The 19446-nt window shown below is 43.6% G+C and overlaps 1 protein-coding gene across 1 annotated transcript in view; it reads right to left on the reverse strand.

Annotated features, from left to right (window-relative positions):
- Nucleotides 1-3066: 3066 nt before the first annotated feature.
- Nucleotides 3067-19446, reverse strand: part of TMEM171 (transmembrane protein 171) — a 69547-nt gene continuing 53167 nt past the window's right edge. Inside the window, exon 4 of the mRNA XM_038403272.2 lies at nt 3067-6259. Coding sequence (XP_038259200.1) covers nt 6223-6259 — 37 coding nt within the window. The 3' untranslated portion in view covers nt 3067-6222. The remainder of the gene's footprint in view (nt 6260-19446) is intronic.

The raw sequence follows: 19446 nt of genomic DNA on the forward strand, positions 1-19446 counted from the left end.
TGACAGGTTTCAGAGGAGCAGCCGGGTTAGTCTGTATTCGCAAAAAGAAAAGGAGGACTTGTGGCACCTTAGAGACTAACAAATTTATTTGAGCATAAGCTTTCGCGAGCTACAGCTTACATCCTCGGATGCATCCACAAGTCCTCCTTTACTCCTAGCCTGCATGAGGAACCCAGGGCCACCACAAGCAGCAGGTGCCCCTCATTTCACTCAGCAGATCTGCATCTACCAGGTAACCTCTTTTTACACAACAGTACTACCTGCATCTGAGTGTGGCTGGACAGTCTGTGATGACCAACTAGTTTCCAAGGTTCTGCTGTGCTCCAGGGCCCTCCCCAGCCCTGTTCCTCACCAATTCTTCCAGCTCAGAGAAAGGGCTTTTTTAGTTTGATGGTTTTTATAATTTTGTAGGGAGAAACATGTTGCGGGGTAGACATTTGGGGCTCGCACAACATCAGTTCTGGGAAGGGAGAACTTGCACTTGTATGTGCAGAACTGTATCGTGCCAAGGTGATGATTAGGAAAATGATTCCTCAAACCATGTTTTCTATTAGATTTTATTCTTCTGGTACAGTGACAAATTCATGTAAGCTTTCAACAGCTCAGCTCGTCAGAGTTTCCATCGCTCACCCAGAAAGCCACTGATCTGAGTTGCTTGTGGCTATGGTTATTTAGAGACAATTACAGGCTAGGGATATGTTACCAAACAGCAAGAACTAGTGTGGTATTTGATCTTTTCCTCCTCTCTGCATTTAATCAAACTGTTCTCTCTGTTCATACACACCATCTTTTTCAATCGGTCTCCAGTGGACCTTACTTTAAGAAACAATTTTGCTTCTACAAAGTGACGTGTGGAGCTCAAAGAATGGGTGTTTGGGTTAATTTTTAAAAAATGTTTCGGTTTCTGCCAGGCTACTGTTGAGACTAAATAAAAGTTGATGCTATCACTTTATAGTATTCAAATATTGGCAGATGTAGCAAATAATTAGAGAGGCGTTTGATTGCACAGATTCCAGCATAAGGATTTGGGGCCCCAAAGCACAGGGAGTTTTGCCTCAGTAACAACTCCAGAATCTAGTCTGTACCAGCTTTTTGCAAATGTTAATCAAACCTTGAGATTCCTTACCCAGCTCACAGGAGTGTTTGGAAGGTTAATGGTAGAATGTTTGTGAGGCGCTTTGAGATCCTAGGATGGAAGTTACTACAGAAGTGAAAAGTAGAAGTAAGTATTATTATAAAACACACTGAAAAATAATAATACAAATTAACATCAATACTAAGAAATGCACAGAGTGTGTCTAGTGTTATATAGATGTTTCTGCCACATCTGTGGCTTTTATATAATTGTTCTGATATTTTAATTGCTTGTAAATGTTTAATTGCATGTAAATATATGCACCAGTAAGAAAACTGAGTTGGTTAACCATGGAGCCAACAGGCAGGAGGCAATGGTATCATGGACTATGGCTCCTTTGGTGAGAAATAATATTTGAGCACACTGTAAATCCAAATTTATCTCATTGGCAGTTTTAATTCATTGTCTCTAGTGTGCTAAATAGAGTAGTGTTAGAAATAGGAGAAGAGTACAGAAGGAAAATATTAGGATGAGATTTTGTTTAAAAATTCCTAAGTAACAAAGCTGACCATGTTTACTTCAAATGGCTGCAGAGAGCTCTCCATCAATGCAGCTTTGTTTTTGTTTTTTTTACTTTGGTACATGGATTTAATAAAATAAAGCAAACTGGATTTTAAAAAGAATCAACGGTACATCTTTGAAAGTAAACTTTGTGAACTTAAATTGTCTGATTTTTTTAAAAAATTTAAAAACCTATGGGCATAATTTTCCTCTCACTGACAAGGGTGTAACTCCATTGAATTCCACAGAGTTATTTCTGACTTACAATGGGGAAAATGAGAGGAAAATCAGCCCCTGTAGTATTATGTGAGTGAGCATGGAGTTCAAAGAGTTGATGCTTTTGTTCTGTTTGGAGTTTATCTGAATCTCAGTGATCCTTCTGTTCTCTCATTCCTTTCCCATTTTTCCACCTCCCATCCGTTCCTCTTTGTGGTCTTCCTCCTAACCCCAACATGCCATTCTCATTTCCTGACCCCAAACTCCCTGTCCTTGACCTCCAACAAGCTCCCAGGGCCCCACCACTTCCTCTGTCTAACCACCTACAGGGCTCCTGATCTGCACCAACTATCTCTCTCTGATTCCCCAAACACCCCCTACATTTCCTATCAGGTTGTCTCAACAGGCCTGACATTTTCTGATGGGCTCTAGCAGTCTGCTCTGTTCAAATCTCACGTATTATGATAAAGCTTCTTTAGTGAGAGGCACCACAGATAGGCCCAGATCCTCGAAGGTATTTAGGCACCTAACTCCCATTGTTTTTTCAGGACCTTTAAGGATCTAGGCTAGAGTGCTTCCCCATCCACCTAGCATTTGTGGGTGTTGAAGACACTGGGCCAGCCCAAGCTCACTCCATTAACTTCAGATGGTGCTACTCCAGCTTACAACAACTAAAGATCTGCATTCCAGTCAATAGTCAGTCTAGCAGAGACTGCTAGAGGTTGGAATCTTGATGTGGACTTCAGCAAAGCACAGGGGACTGTTAAGGGTAGGGGAAAGGGAGACTGGATATTGAGTGGAACATTTTCTAAGCTAAGAAGGACATGGATTTGAACAATTAGAGGTTTGTGCCAATTCTTATTTTACCCTTGGGGTTCACCCATTCCTCATTATAAGCAATAAGACACTTTCCATATAATTCAATGTTACAGACATTAAAATGAGTAAATATGTTCTATATATGTAACTACAACTCCACCTTAAAAGCAAGTGCCTGTTGTGTAATAATCACAAGATGATGTGATTTGTTCTGTGGCTTTGAAAACCTGATGGAGTATGTGCCAGTATAATATAGGGCAATTCCTGGGTTATTTGCCATCAGTGTCTCTGTGGATCTAGGCTTTTGCCTTTGTTAGTGATCTGTCATATGATTCATGAAAAGGACAGCCTTGTAACAACATTATTTCAGGAGGATAATAACTAACCATCATAAATTCCTTTTAAATAGTTTATTGCAGGTTGTAGTCTATTGACAGTGTCTGTTTTACAGCATGGAAGAAAACAGTTCCTTGTTGGTACTAGTCACTAAAACCACTTAATAGCTACAGCCCTTTTTAGTGCTCTCAGAGAAAACCTAGTCTTTCATGAAATGAATCATAAATAGTTGAGTCAAGGAAGTTACTCTAAAGGAGGGAAAGAGCAAAAAGAGATCAATGTCTCACAGTTATTGAAATGTGTTTGCTTTTAGACAATTCTCCATTAAATACTATTTAACAAATATAGGTTAGGATAGAGCTGGTTGGGAATTTTTTGACTAAAATTTTTTTCATCTGAAAACGCTGATAAATCAAATGAAACTTTTTTTCATGAAAACTTACTGGTTTTGATAAACGTTCCTTGGGAAGGTTTCTCAGGTTCAGAATGAAATTTCAGGAGAGAGACCCAGCCCAGAATAGCCAAAACCTAGAGCACACATTGGGGATGTAGAAGGCTTTCAGAGCAGGGATTTGAACCTGGATTTACTACAGCCCAGCTCAGTGCCCCAACCACCAAGCTACTGACTAATTGGAGGTTGCTCTTTTGTCTGTGTTTTTTCATTAAAAATTTCAAAAGGTCTCTCTCTCTCTCTTTTTTTTTTTTGTTCTGCTCTGGAATTAAAACAAATTTCAAAACCTCTGTTTTTGCAAAACAGAATTCCAGCCCTAGTTTAGGGCCCAATCCTTCAGTTTTACTTGGGAAAAACTGCATTAACTTCAGCAGAATCTTTGTCTTTACCAGGTCTGTGGCTCAGGCCCTTGGATAGGGAACTACTTAGCAACTTTCTCCCTTTCAGGTTTCTGTTCTCCGTAGCGGAGTGTGAAAAACTTTAGTTGGATCTCATCTTTCTGGAAACAGAGAGCCAATGGATCTAATGATTAGAGCAGGTGAGTAGGACGCCGCCATTCTCTTGCTGTGTGAGCTTGGGCAAGTGACATAACCTTTGTGGCTTTGATAACCCATCTTGCTTGAGATGTTGTGACCTTTTCTTACAGATGCAGACAACTCTATAGTTATCCATTCCTTGTTCACTTCAACAGTGGATGACTGCAGTGCTCTCTTTATGGGGCTACACCTAAACATCACCAACTTAGCTGTGCTTCTCGCTGGAAAACCATCACACCTGCACACTGTGATGAGCAGTAGCTGATCCAATTCATTCCCAGGAGTAATTCAAAGTATTTGTCTTGGCCTGTAAAGCTGTAAATGGTTTGATATCTTCTTGGCTTAATAACTACCTCTCACCTTATGTGAGATCTTGGCAGTTAAGCTCAGCCAAGGCACATGCTAACAGCCCCCTGTTTTTAAAGGGAGAGAGATGGCATTTTCAATGAGAGACACTTGATGGTGGAACTCACTTCCCCTGTGGTCTGACAGATTCCAAATCTGTTAACCTTTAGGGGAATCTACAAGGCCTGTCTGCTCTCCTAGGTGGTAAGAGGATGTAGGTACACTAAAGAGTATGATAGCCTGGTTGAGTAAGGAAGAATTAACCATTAATATTTTTTTGCAGCTGCTTTTATATTGTCTATGTGCCTGGAGCAAGAGAAAAGTGCATTTTACAAATAACATTACATGTACAGAAATTCCCTGCCTCACAGGATGCTGAGTTACCAGTTATTTGAGATTGGAGATGGAAAGGCGCTGTACTACTGAAAAATATTACTACTGTTGTATTTCTTTACTGAAATGAATACACAAGAGTATCCTCCATATTCCCACTACATCTGGCAGGACTTCTACTTTTACAAATATTGGCCCAGCTTCTGCAAGGAGAATAACATGGATGGATCCATACAGAGCCCCAATTAAATCACTAGGGCTCTGCATAGATGCAGGAGTCTGCTGGTGTGCAACAAGCCACAGGGTGAGGGCCACAGGTCCCAATCCTGCAAATAATTATGCACATGAGTAACTTTATACATGGGAGGAGTCCCATTGATTTTTAGGGGGCTATTCACATGTCTAAAGTTACCTATATACTTAAGTGTTTGCAGGCCCAGGCCCACAGTGAGCACAATAAAATAAACAATTTATTTTACGCCACTGTATAGTGAAGTCTTGTCTTGTCCATAAACCACTTCTTCATTGGTGCTCAGACTTGGAAACTTCCAAATCCCATTAATTGGGTAGAGTTAGGACACTTCTTATTTCCTTTGACATGTGGCACATCAAATTACTTAGGAGCATATATAAACATCTGTGAGAAGGAGTTGTCATCTTCTGGAGGGATAGTCAACATCATCAGCCTTGGATCCAGCACTGAATGTTCTTCCTTTACCAGCAGATCATTCACTGTTAGTTGAAAAATGGGCAAGCACTGATCTTCTCCAACAAGCTTTTTTATATATCCCAAACTTAGGAAAGTGAAGAAATACTGTGTACCCCTGACCCCTGCCAATGCTTGTCTATACAGATCTAGCCATCCTACAGAGTTTACTAACGGAGTGCATGTCATACAAAAGAAAATCCTAGTGTGTCAGGCAATACTCTGAAAAGATATAGTGGAGAGACTGGGTCTTCTGCCCTTTCCTCTGAAATCTTTGTTTTTTCAACTGGAAAAATAATAATGATGATGATTTTTTAAAAAATCCTCCAAAATATACAGAGTTAGAACCGTGTAAGTAAAATACATGTGTGCCCAATCATTTTGGTGATATATTACTTTGCCTAATCATTAACTGGAAATGCCATATAAGAATTTGTAAACCACAGTAAATCATTTTGTAGAAATGATTTAAATGTACTGCTGACTAATGTAAAACAGTCTAGTTTCCAGAGTCAGTAAGCTGCCAAATATTGTTTAAAAAAAAAAAAGGTTTGTGATCTAAGTTGACATAAATTATAGTAGATATATATCTTTAAAACAGCAGTGGTGGTTTGCAAATTATTGGGTTTAAGAGATAGGAAGATGACATATTAACTATCATGAAGATTGCCAAGACTTTTGTGTGTTTTAATTAGGATACTTTGCAAGAAGATGTTTAATTTCTTTTTAAAGCTTTCCCTTGGAAAGATCTTTATGACCATCTTGTTTGCAGTGATATAGGAGAAGTCAGAACATGACCTTGAAATTCCAGTTTATTGAATAGCACACAAGTGAAGTAAAGAGACTACATCCGTACCAGGTCCATGGGTTTGCTCTTCACACTATAGAAATGGAAACAGAAGGGTAAAAATAATGGCTGGCTTAAAAAAAATAGCAGCATGTGAGTGAAATCAAGCATATTCAATGCTACAACACAGATAGAAACAAACAAACCAAAAAAGCAGTGACAAGAAACATCTCAAATGGTAGCAGTGCTGAGCAGGAAAGCTGTCAGTGTGCTTTAAAAAGCAAACTAGTCTTGAAGTGAGGAAGGGGGGCAGTTGATCTGTGTTCACATTCCATGTTGTTTTTCCTATGTCTACTCAGACTGGAAGATAGCCTTGGATGAGGGACTTGTGATCCTAAGTCATGTAGGGTGAGATCTATTAAGGGTGTTAAGCGTTGCAATGCAAAGTGTCATGGAGCCTGACTTTTAGATGCCTAGAAAAATCACACAAATACCCCTGCAATCCACAAAGCATCAATTAGGTGCATAGACTCTCTATACAATCGATGGAGAGAGATAGGCACCTTAGACTGAGAAGCACAAAGCCCACTTTTTGTGAGGGAACCACCTAAAATAGCCAGTAGGAGACGTTGACCAGAGGAGAGTGTGCTAAGCCTTGACCTCTCGCAGATTGTACACCTAAATCCGGGCTGCAAAGCAGCACCTACCTCTGCTAGTGATCCATGAACTGGGGGAAGATAGGTGCTCAGCTGCCTAAGTTGCATGTGGGAACTGAAACAAAACAACCTCAAGGGGGTGCAGGGGAAAGTGGCTATCGGATCAGGTTCCCATACACGACTTGGGCAGTTGAATGTCTATCTTTCCTAAACAGTCAATCACATTGGGGCTTAGGTTGGAGATAGGTGACTGGATGTCTATCATGAGGCAGTAGTGTACATGCTTAGGTGCCTAAGGCAAGGCTGCAGTGTGCATGCCTGAGGGGAAAAAACCTAAATGCCAAGTGAGTTTAGGCACCTAAAGGGTTAGGCAGCAGCCAAGCAGGAGTTTTGTAGATTTCTGTGGTGCCTAAAAACAGGATGTAGTACCGTCATGGAGTCCACCCTTAGGTACCTTTGAAAATTCCACTCCATGTCCTGTTTACAAAGAATCCAGCACACTTTTGCTACTCCATAAATTAAAACAACACATTTCAAAGAGAACCATCAGGGGAAAACCTAGCTCAATCTATATGGCCAAGGTACAGCTCCAGCAAATAGGAATGCATGCGACACTCCTTCCTAAAGAAGAAGCACAAGTGATCATGGTAGGGAATAATGCTTTTAGACAATGTCTGTAAACAGAACAGCCCTTCAAATCCACTCTCTAAAAGTCTTAATGCTGCAGGTGTAATGAGATGTATTTATAAAAAAGTGGAGATTAAATGTATCAAATACACTATATGTTAGAGGGAGTAAAACAGATGAACTTCCTAAGTATCAGATAATTTCTTTTCATCACCTAATTTTCCAAAGGTGACAATTTTTGACATCTCAGTTTGCAGAGGATAGGTGCTTAGCATTTGCTGAAAATCTGGCCCCTTTAAGGTGTCTCAAGATGAGGTGCCAAAAGCTGAGGGACCTAAAATCACTGAGTGACCTTTGAAGTTGTAGACGTAGGCCTGTTGTAGTTATTTTACCTAGCAAAGTCTTCCCAGGGCAGTTCCCAGGGGACAGGTGCCCACATGCTAAAATCCATCTTCCCAACTGGCAGTAATTCACACACTGATGGTAGTCTGAGCAGAGAGGCCAGAGAGTGAATGAGGATGGAGATTGAACTACCCTGTCACTTGTGATCTTCCCAAAGGCACCCAAAATTACACGGCTGCTACTCTGAAACCAAAATTAGTGGACACTTTTGAAAAATTGGTCTTTTTGCCCTTGTCTGCACTGGAATGTAGCCCTAGTTACAGCCACTGGTAGACACAGAGCCACTGTAAGCCATAGTATTGCACAGGTGCAGTTTACCCCTAGTTTGACAGCAGAATAAAGGGCACTGATGTAAAGACTTAAGATTATAATAACTCATTCTACTTGTTTACACAAGGGTTGAATCACTGCAGCGACATAAAAGGGGTAATCCCCAGTTTAGACAAGGCCTAAATTTCACCTCTGTAAAATGTGGCTAATAATACTTGCTTACATGCCTGTAGTATCATGACTGATGTTAGTTAATGCTGCACTTTGAAGACGTAAAGCACTTTCAGGAGAGGAGTGTTATTACTCTAGTACAAACCATCGGGGGCGGGGAAGGGGATGATGTAACCGGGTCCCCTGCCCGGGCTGTTTTTGCAGAGTCATTAGTCAAACACGGGCTCGCACCATACATAGCCCTGCCCATAAACCATGTAATTGCCCTAGCTTGTAGCCTGACTGTGAGATCTCCAGTATCCCCCGCCCTGCAGTCTCCGGCTCCTCCTCGCTCACCCCCACTCTGCCTTGAAGATCAACCAGTAGCCCAGCTGCTCCCGGGCGGAGCTCTGCTGAGGCCCGCCCCCGGGCCTGGGCTCAGCCAATCCAGCCGGGCTTGGAGCGCGGCGGCGTTCCCCCGGCAGGCCCGAGTCAGTGGGGCGGAGCGGCAGGGGCGTGGCTAAGGGACGGCGGGGCTGGAAATGCTGGCGCGAGCCCGGCGGCGGCAATGAAACTGGACGCAGCAGCTGTTCCGCTGTCACCAGCTGGGACGCTTGGCCGCGCTACCTCCTGCCCCCAGCGCCCAGCAGAGCCGCCAGCGCTGCGGCCAGGGTGAAAGGCCTGCGGGGGGCTCGCCGCCAAGCTCACCCGTGCGCAGCTCTGCCGTGGAAGGGCGCCGAGGCTACCTGCAGGGCAGCGGGGCGGTGGCCAGGGCCGGAGAGGGAGAGGGGCGCCCTGGGGAAGTAGCGGCTGCAGCAGCATCCACGGCCAGGGCTGAACTCGAGCCGCTGCTCTCGCGCCTGGGCGCAGCTGCCCCGCGGGAAGAGAGGGAACCACGATAGGGCAGCGCGGCCTGCGGACTGACCCGCCCAGGGCGGTGCAGAGCAGGGCTGCGTGCCCGGACCCCAGGGATCAGAAACTGGGCACCACCCGGCTCTCGAGGGGTGCAGGCTCCCCCCCCCAGGGGGAAAAGCACGAGGTGCATTTACAGCTTGGGCAGTATCAGAGGGGGAGACCCGAGACGTTGCCAGGATTGGGGAGGGACTCGTGTCCCAGGGCGAGTTGGGCGAATAACTTGGATCCTTAAGTTTCCCGGCGGGCGGCAAGTTAAAGAAATGGTTTCAAGTCGATCTGAAAAGGAAGATTTTTCTGCAAAGTGAAAAGTGCAAAGGGGAAAAGAAAAACGAATTGTTTGTGGGGGAGCAAAATGTTTCGTTCTACCCCCCAACACTTCCTGTTGTGAGTAGTTTTAAACCATTTACAAATAAAGTGGAAGCGACTTTCTAAAGGAGGCCGTTCAGAATCAAGAAATCAAAACGTTTCATTGTGGCAATGAAAAATGTCACCCAGCTCTAGTTGTAAGTGTCTCCCTCTGGTGACGGGATGGGTGGCGGGGGAAATGTAGGTTCCTCCCACATCTGGACCTGCTGCCCATTACAATGAAATGATTACAACACGTAGCTGGCTTATAGCACTTGATAATGATCAATCTGCACCCCCTCAGCCTCCCTGTGTTTTTTTTTTTTCTCAGCTCTTCTCTTGTCTTCCCCCCAGACATCCAAGCAGTCACTGAATCCTGCTGGTTCTTTTTCAACCTCCTCTCATGAATATAAAAAGAAAAGGAGGACTTGTGACACCTTAGAGACTAACAAATTTATTTGAGCATAAGCTTTTGTGAGCTACAGCTCACTTCCTCGGATGCATTCAGTGGAAAATACTGACCTACTGACCGCTATTCCTACCTACATGCCTCCAGCTTTCATCCAGACCACACCATGCAATCCATTGACTACAGCCAAGCTCTACGATACAACCGCATTTGCTCCAACCCCTCAGACCAAGACAAACACCTACAAGATCTCTATCAAGCATTCTTACAACTACAATACCCACCTGATGAAGTGAAGGAAAAAAAGGTATTTTCCACTGAATGCATCCGATGAAGTGAGTGATAGCTCACGAAAGCTTATGCTCTAATAAATTTGTTAGTCTCTAAGGTGCCACAAGTACTCCTTTTCTTTTTGCGAATACAGACTAACTCGGCTGCTATTCTGAAACCTCTCATGATTATGACTCTTCCTGTCTGCCTACTACTAAAATGCACTGGCCTTCACAATTCCTGTGCCACTTCTCTTCAGTTCTGCAGAAGCTAAAATAATTTCCCTCACTGCCTGCTCACACTATGTAAGTCATCTCTCTGAATGTCTCCACTGGCTCCTAAATCAAGCCTGTTTATTCAAGGCTCAACACAGGTCTGCTCCCTTCTATATCTCTGCTTTCATTTCTTGCCATTGTACCCACCCCTTTCACTTCACTAATAAATCCCTCCTCACCTCTTCTTCTGTCTCCCATTTCTGTGCCTTCTTCCATGTCCCCTCTCCATCCTATTATCCCAGCCCAAGCACCCATCCTTTCCTGAAAACACACTTCTTTTATGAAATTATCAGAAAAGAGCTCATTCAGCTAACCTATGGCCACCACTCATTATTGGGAAATAAAAGACTGTAAATTAGTACATTTTTCTAGCTCCCTTGCCATGTTCTGTCTGTTTAGACTACAGCTTCCTCAATATGGAGTCTGTTATGTGTGATATAAAAGTTATAGGTGCAGATATGGGTATATACAGATATTGCATACAAACAGTGCCACCTACTGGCACAGAATTTGTACTGTTGTTTATAAATTAGTAGATTCAATAAAGTTGTTGTTGTACATGGCAGATGACTTCCAGAAGGCAGCTTTTAACCAGGATCATGTATTTTCTGTGTCGTATACTGCCAAGCATGGTGTCAACACTGAACAACTATTAATAATGCAGGAGACGTGTAGGAATTGCACACCTTGCATGTTATAGGTAAGGTTTGCATAAAGGCAGAGTGCCAAGTGGTTGCTTGGGTTTGGTTGCATGTAAGCCTGGTGTATCCAAGATCATAAAGCTACAATTACAAACTTAATGTAGTGCTGAGTTTGAAGGTGTGCCAAACCTTAACTGCTAGGAAAGACTAGTGTAAAAAATGCACATTCCACAGCAACATTCAGTTCAGCTTTTAACTCTGACTTTATGGGGGGGGGTGGGATTTGATATATAATTTTCTCCAGCTAATTTAAAGTGGTTTGTAAAAGCAACAGTGATGGTGTGGATTGGGCATTTTCTGGAAGTTATTGCCTATCTGGCCTAAAAAACATCACCTCAGGTCCTTAGCTCCTCCAGGCAGTCATTATCTGGCAGGAAACACCTGACAGGAAGTATCCGAGCGTGTGTTTGCTGGGAGGGCAGGGAGAGAGCCTGAGTGAGTGTCTGATTGGCTGCTAGCCTGCAGGGGGCGGGCATTAGGGTGTCTGTGTGTTTGCGTCAGGGAAGCCTGGCTGTTTGAAAATAGCCAGAGCCTCGCGAACCAGCGGAGCGGCAGCGAACCAGCGGAGCAGCGGGGACAGCAGAGCAGCTCACAGCAGGAGTTTGCCTGGGAGTTCGCCTGGAGTGAGCCCAGTGAGGCTTACATCTTGCCAACGTCTCTGAGGAAGCTCATAGTAGGTAGGTGATATGGAAGGGGGGGGTTCAGCTATTGTGACCTGCAGTGGATGTGCCATGTTTGTCTTTCTTCCACAGGACAGAAGCGACTTTGTCTGTACAAAGTGCAAGCTGGTCTCCATATTGGAAGAGAAGATTGAAGGTCTGGAGCAACAGGTAACAACCCTGCGTTGTATACGAGAGACTGAGGATTTTCTGGACCAAACTCAGGATAGCCTTCTAGGGGCACAAAGCTCTAAAGATATAGAGCAGGTTGCACAGAGGAGCCAAGAGGCCAGTGAAGAAGCTTGGCAACATGTGACCTCCAGAAGAGGTAAGCGGAATGTCCGGGTTCCAGTAACACAGACACAGGTAACTAACCGCTTTCATGTTCTCTCCACAGGTACCATTGCGGAGAGTGGACCAGATGATATGTCTGGGTGGAGAAAGCAGAAGGAGACCCCGCTGGTTGGGAGGCATGAGATGCGATGTCCTGAGGTTGGGGGTTCCACGACCACCACTCCCAAGAGGAGAAGGCGGGTGGTGGTGGTCGGGGACTCTCTCCTCCGGGGGACTGAGTCATCTATCTGCCGCCCTGACCGGGAAAACCGAGAAGTCTGCTGCTTGCCAGGGGCTAAGATTCGTGATGTGACGGAGAGACTGCCGAGACTCATCAAGCCCTCGGATCGCTACCCCTTCCTGCTTCTCCACGTGGGCACCAATGATACTGCCAAGAATGACCTTGAGCGGATCACTGCGGACTACGTGGCTCTGGGAAGAAGGATAAAGGAGTTGGAGGCGCAAGTGGTGTTCTCGTCCATCCTCCCCGTGGAAGGAAAAGGCCTGGGTAGGGACCGTCGAATCGTGGAGGTCAACGAATGGCTACGCAGGTGGTGTCGGAGAGAAGGCTTTGGATTCTTTGACCATGGGATGGTGTTCCATGAAGGAGGAGTGCTGGGCAGAGACGGGCTCCATCTTACGAAGAGAGGGAAGAACATCTTTGCCAGCAGGCTGGCTAACCTAGTGAGGAGGGCTTTAAACTAGGTTCACCGGGGGAAGGAGACCAAAGCCCTGAGGTAAGTGGGAAAGCGGGATACCGGGAGGAAGCACAGGCAGGAATGTCTGTGAGGGGAGGGCTCCTGCCTCATACTGGGAATGAGGGGCGATCAACAGGTTATCTCAAGTGCTTATATACAAATGCACAAAGCCTTGGAAACAAGCAGGGAGAACTGGAGGTCCTGGTGATGTCAAGGAATTATGACGTGATTGGAATAACAGAGACTTGGTGGGATAACTCACATGACTGGAGTACAGTCATGGATGGTTATAAACTGTTCAGGAAGGACAGGCAGGGCAGAAAAGGTGGGGGAGTAGCACTGTATGTAAGGGAGCAGTATGACTGTTCAGAGCTCCGGTACGAAACTGTGGAAAAACCTGAGTGTCTCTGGATTAAGTTTAGAAGTGTGTGCAACAAGAGTGATGTCATGGTGGGAGTCTGCTATAGACCACCGGACCAGGGGGATGAGGTGGATGAGGCTTTCTTCCGGCAACTCACGGAAGCTACTAGATCGCATGCCCTGATTCTCATGGGTGACTTTAATTTTCCTGATATCTGCTGGGAGAGCAATACAGCGGTGCATAGACAATCCAGGAAGTTTTTGGAAAGCGTAGGGGACAATTTCCTGGTGCAAGTGCTAGGGGAGCCAACTAGGGGGAGCGCTTTTCTTGACCTGCTGCTCACAAACCGGGTAGAATTAGTGGGGGAAGCAAAAGTGGATGGGAATCTGGGAGGCAGTGACCATGAGTTGGTTGAGTTCAGGATCCTGACGCAGGGAAGAAAGGTAAGCAGCAGGATACGGACCCTGGACTTCAGGAAAGCAGACTTTGACTCCCTCAGGGAACAGATGGCCAGGATCCCCTGGGGGACTAACATGAAAGGGAAGGGAGTCCAGGAGAGCTGGCTGTATTTCAAGGAATCCCTGTTGAGGTTACAGGGACAAACCATCCCGATGAGTCGAAAGAATAGTAAATATGGCAGGCGACCAGCTTGGCTTAATGGTGAAATCCTAGCGGATCTTAAACATAAAAAAGAAGCTTACAAGAAGTGGAAGCTTGGACATATGACCAGGGAAGAGTATAAAAATATTGCTCGGGCATGTAGGAAAGATATCAGGAGGGCCAAATCGCACCTGGAGCTGCAGCTAGCAAGAGATGTCAAGAGTAACAAGAAGGGTTTCTTCAGGTATGTTGGCAACAAGAAGAAAGCCAAGGAAAGTGTGGGCCCCTTACTGAATGAGGGAGGCAAGCTAGTGACAGAGGATGTGGAAAAAGCTAATGTACTCAATGCTTTTTTTGCCTCTGTTTTCACTAACAAGGTCAGCTCCCAGACTGCTGTGCTGGGCAACACAAAATGGGGAAGAGATGGCCAGCCCTCTGTAGAGATAGAGGTGGTTAGGGACTATTTAGAAAAGCTGGACGTGCACAAGTCCATGGGGCCGGACGAATTGCATCCGAGAGTGCTGAAGGAATTGGCGGCTGTGATTGCAGAGCCCTTGGCCATTATCTTTGAAAACTCGTGGCGAACGGGGGAAGTCCCGGATGACTGGAAAAAGGCTAATGTAGTGCCCATCTTTAAAAAAGGGAAGAAGGAGGATCCTGGGAACTACAGGCCAGTCAGCCTCACCTCAGTCCCTGGAAAAATCATGGAGCAGGTCCTCAAAGAATCAATCCTGAAGCACTTAGAGGAGAGGAAAGTGATCAGGAACAGTCAGCATGGATTCACCAAGGGAAGGTCATGCCTGACTAATCTAATCGCCTTTTATGATGAGATTACTGGTTCTGTGGATGAAGGGAAAGCAGTGGATGTATTGTTTCTTGACTTTAGCAAAGCTTTTGACACGGTCTCCCACAGCATTCTTGTCAGCAAGTTAAGGAAGTATGGGCTGGATGAATGCACTATAAGGTGGGTAGAAAGCTGGCTAGATTGTCGGGCTCAACGGGTAGCGATCAATGGCTCCATGTCTAGTTGGCAGCCGGTGTCAAGTGGAGTGCCCCAGGGGTCGGTCCTGGGGCCCGTTTTGTTCAATATCTTCATAAATGATCTGGAGGATGGTGTGGATTGCACTCTCAGCAAATTTGCGGATGATACTAAACTGGGAGGAGTGGTAGATACGCTGGAGGGGAGGGATAGGATACAGAAGGACCTAGACAAATTGGAGGATTGGGCCAAAAGAAATCTAATGAGGTTCAATAAGGATAAGTGCAGGGTCCTGCACTTAGGATGGAAGAATCCAATGCACCGCTACAGACTAGGGACCGAATGGCTCGGCAGCAGTTCTGCGGAAAAGGACCTAGGGGTGACAGTGGACGAGAAGCTGGATATGAGTCAGCAGTGTGCCCTTGTTGCCAAGAAGGCCAATGGCATTTTGGGATGTATAAGTAGGGGCATAGCGAGCAGATCGAGGGACGTGATCGTTCCCCTCTATTCGACACTGGTGAGGCCTCATCTGGAGTACTGTGTCCAGTTTTGGGCCCCACACTACAGGAAGGATGTGGATAAATTGGAAAGAGTACAACGAAGGGCAACGAAAATGATTAGGGGTCTAGAGCACATGACTTATGAGGAGAGGCTGAGGGAGCTGGGATTGTTTAGTCTGCAGAAGAGAAGAATGAGGGGGGATTTGATAGCTGCTTTCAACTACCTGAAAGGGGGTTTCAAAGAGGATGGCTCTAGACTGTTCTCAATGGTAGCAGATGACAGAACGAGGAGTAATGGTCTCAAGTTGCAATGGGGGAGGTTTAGATTGGATATTAGGAAAAACTTTTTCACTAAGAGGGTGGTGAAATACTGGAATGCGTTACCTAGGGAGGTGGTAGAATCTCCTTCCTTAGAGGTTTTTAAGGTCAGGCTTGACAAAGCCCTGGCTGGGATGATTTAACTGGGACTTGGTCCTGCTTTGAGCAGGGGGTTGGACTAGATGACCTTCTGGGGTCCCTTCCAACCCTGATATTCTATGATTCTATGATTCTATGACATAAAGGTAATTCAGGCACATTGGACTGATTCAGCCCCAACGTAACTGGGTGCAACTCCTATTAATGTAAATAGTTGAACTCAATGTCGAACAAATTCAGCCCTAATATCACAGTATTTCAAATATCTAAGGAGTTTTGACAGAGGTTCAGAAAAACATATCCATGCTGGACTTCAGAAGCAAAAGGTAATTGGAATCCTCCACTAAACTATGCCCAGATTTCTCCTAATCCAGTGTGCCAGGTTAAGCAAAATTATTCTTGGTTTTAAGATTATTATGTTGAATATTTTTAAACTGGAGTTAAGTGACATTTTAGTACGTGGAAGATTTATATTCTAGACATTTACTCTCACACAGATTTTGAAATATTATCATACAGTGGATCATATTGACCGTGGCGTAACTCAGCCTAGAACATTTTTGGACACTCAAAAAATAATACATAATACTGACTTAAGTGAAAATACATAATGGATAGATTTGGCCTATTATGTATTTTTTTTTGTTTCCAGCCTACTGCCATTTAATATAGAAATTAACAAATAAGGTTAAAATAACTTGTGTGAATTTTATGTATATTGTATACTTCTGTGTGTGTATAAGTATATGCACTCACACACATCAAAACATTCAAGACTGGTACATAACATACCTTAATAACCTCATATTCTTACTTTGAAACCCTATTCTCCCTTCCACTTTTCTATTACTATACTCATTACAGTATATTTTATCTAAAATATAGGCCTCAGTCCTGCAAAGAACCTGGTCACTCAGCAAATCCTTTTCAGGATGCATGCTTCTTAGACCATAAGCTCTTCAGGGCACAGGGTTTCTCTTTTATATTTGCATAGTACACTTTTATATGCTGTTGAAATAATAATACATAATAACAGCCAGTCAAAAAATGCCATGTGACATAATGTCTCCTCAGTTCAATCACCATCCATTTGCTAGATTTTTAAGAGAACGCTATGTATTCTGACAGCCATTTATTTAGGACAGCTTCATAAAAAATTCACATCAGGTGTTTTATGAACTTAAGAAAAACTTCTGATTTTACATTGCTCTGTGGCAGTTTACTGGTATTGCCTGGTACAAAAAATCGGAGGATATTATACTCCTGACACCAATTTGAGCAACTAAATGTCAGATAAATCTAGTCTGAATTCATTAAATTACACCCGCATCCTCAACCATGAAGACACATATTTATTTTGAGTTGAAGAGATTAGAAGTGAGGTATCATCAAATTAGATCATAAGCCTGGCTCTGATTATGAAGATATGTTTATTTAAAATAAAGTGCCATTTGTTTCAAAGTGAGGGACACAGTTTTTCAGTATATTCATTTTGTTTGTTTCACCAGACAGAAGCAGAAGTTCTTGTTTTTCATGAAAGACAGGAAAGTTTCAGGAAAGACAACATAAAAATAGATATGACCAAGGTGCAAAGTAAAACAACACCATAAAGATGCTACCCTGTTGGTCATTACATCATTTATTTCCTGAAAGGCTATGTTCTATCTTAGTAAATAGGCAAGTATGATAAGGTTAATCAGGATTTTTACTATTTAAACAAATTCTAATTGCTGTAACAGTAAAGTACAGTATATATACCCAATGCTGAGAAGATGGAGGCATTAGAAAGAGACACCCACATTAAGTAAGAAGGAATTTTTTATGCCTTCCCCAATATTTGCCCTCTTGTCTTATGTCAGGCCTAATCCTGCACAGGGCTGATACCCTCAAGTGAGGTGCTGAATACTTTCAGTTCCCACTGATAGCACCTCACTGCAGCAGACCTTTTCAACTGTTATTTTATACAAATTGTGTGTGTATGTGTGCATACATAATATACCCCCACCTTTTTATTTTATTTATTTGTTCCTATTTAATAGAGCTAGTCAAAATGAGGGTGAGGGGAGGGAAATAACCAGCTAACTTTCTCATTTTCTGATTTCATTGAAAAAAACATATTTAATGAATTTTTCTGTTTTGAAAGAAGGCCATTTTTCAAACAATAAATGTTTGTGTCTATTTTATAAAAATAATGACATGATACTAGAAGATGAGAAAGGAAATATTTGAAAAGGAAAGAATTACTTGAGAGTGTGTGATGGGGATGTATCAGCTGTCTCTGACTGTTGGTTGTTGCTTCAGGAATAAAACAGACTGGTGGTGGCTGCTGATATGTTGTTAGACAGGAATCCACTTAAATTCACCCGTATCACATGATAAACAATTTTGCCAAAGAAAACATTTCCTCATCACTATTATGCAAATAAATCATATACTAGGAATTTACTCAGTACACCTAAAAATCACTGCTATGTCTAATACAAAATTTCAGGCTAACAGTATGACCTGCAGCTTTATTCCCATGTATGGGCAAAGTTAGGTATGACCCACTCAGTGAGCACAAGCTGTATTTGTTTCATTCTTACCTTCATATTTCAAAAGAATTTTCAATTTTGATAATTCAGATCAAACAATGATGGTCTCTGCTAGGTTGTATTTTTCTTTTTACTTCTGACATTCCCTTACTGTTCAGAATAATGGCATTTTATTACTATTATTGTTATTATTTGTGTTATCGCAGTGCCCAGGAACCCCATTTAAGGACCAGGGCCCCCTTGTGCTAGGTACTGTCCAAACACAGAACAAAAAAACAGTCCATCCATGTCCCAAACAGCTTTCAATCTAAGAATAGTTGCAGAATTTTTCAGATACTGGGGAAAATGATTTCTCTTTCCTATTCCCAACTCCTTCAAAATATTCCCTTAAACCTTTCCTTTTTCACAATCATCTCTGCATTCATTTTACACCAGTTTCTGAAAGTCTGTGTTCCAGAAACAGGTGGGTTTTTGCAGAAGCTGATCCACTCTTCTGCAGATCCTCTGACTGAAGACACTCCCTGTGTGAGACATAGAAATTTTGGTCTTGATACTGCAACTGGATCTGTGCCGTTTAACCTTTGTGCTCAACTCACATGAAGCCCTTTTGAAGTCAATGGTGCTGGGTCCACCTGTGTGGATCCAATTACATCTATGGGACCTTTCAACCTCCTGCTGTGAATGACAAACCAACTGCTATGTAAACTCTGGAGAAGGAGACAAATATTTAATAAAAGAGTCTTCTATTTCTAGCCTGGCTCTTCCCTCCCCCACCCCCTTGTTCCCCGTAACTCAATTGATATCATTCCAATTAACTGAATGGGAAGATGCCTGGCTCTCTCCAGCCACAGGTGCTAGCCTGCTAATACCAGGCCTGTTGTTCCTAAGACCAACGTGCCCCGTGATTCTTTATTATTTTATTTAGCGTGTGCATAGTCATCTAGCCAAGCAATGGCATCTTCAGTAGCGTGATACTGTTCTTCTAGGCCACTGCTGAGCCTAGTCAATAGGCATTCCTCGACAATGTGCGTCATTGTCTGTGTTGCATCACAGCTACACAAAGGGCTGTCACAAAGGCCCCAGCGATACTGGTTGGCTGCACAGAGACTTTGCCCAGTCCGGAACCTATTCAACAGGAACCATCAGCGACAGGGCAGATCAAAACCAGGCAGACAGATTG

The sequence above is a fragment of the Dermochelys coriacea genome, chromosome 5, assembly GCF_009764565.3.
Source record: "Dermochelys coriacea isolate rDerCor1 chromosome 5, rDerCor1.pri.v4, whole genome shotgun sequence".
Classification (NCBI taxonomy): Eukaryota; Metazoa; Chordata; order Testudines; family Dermochelyidae; genus Dermochelys; species Dermochelys coriacea.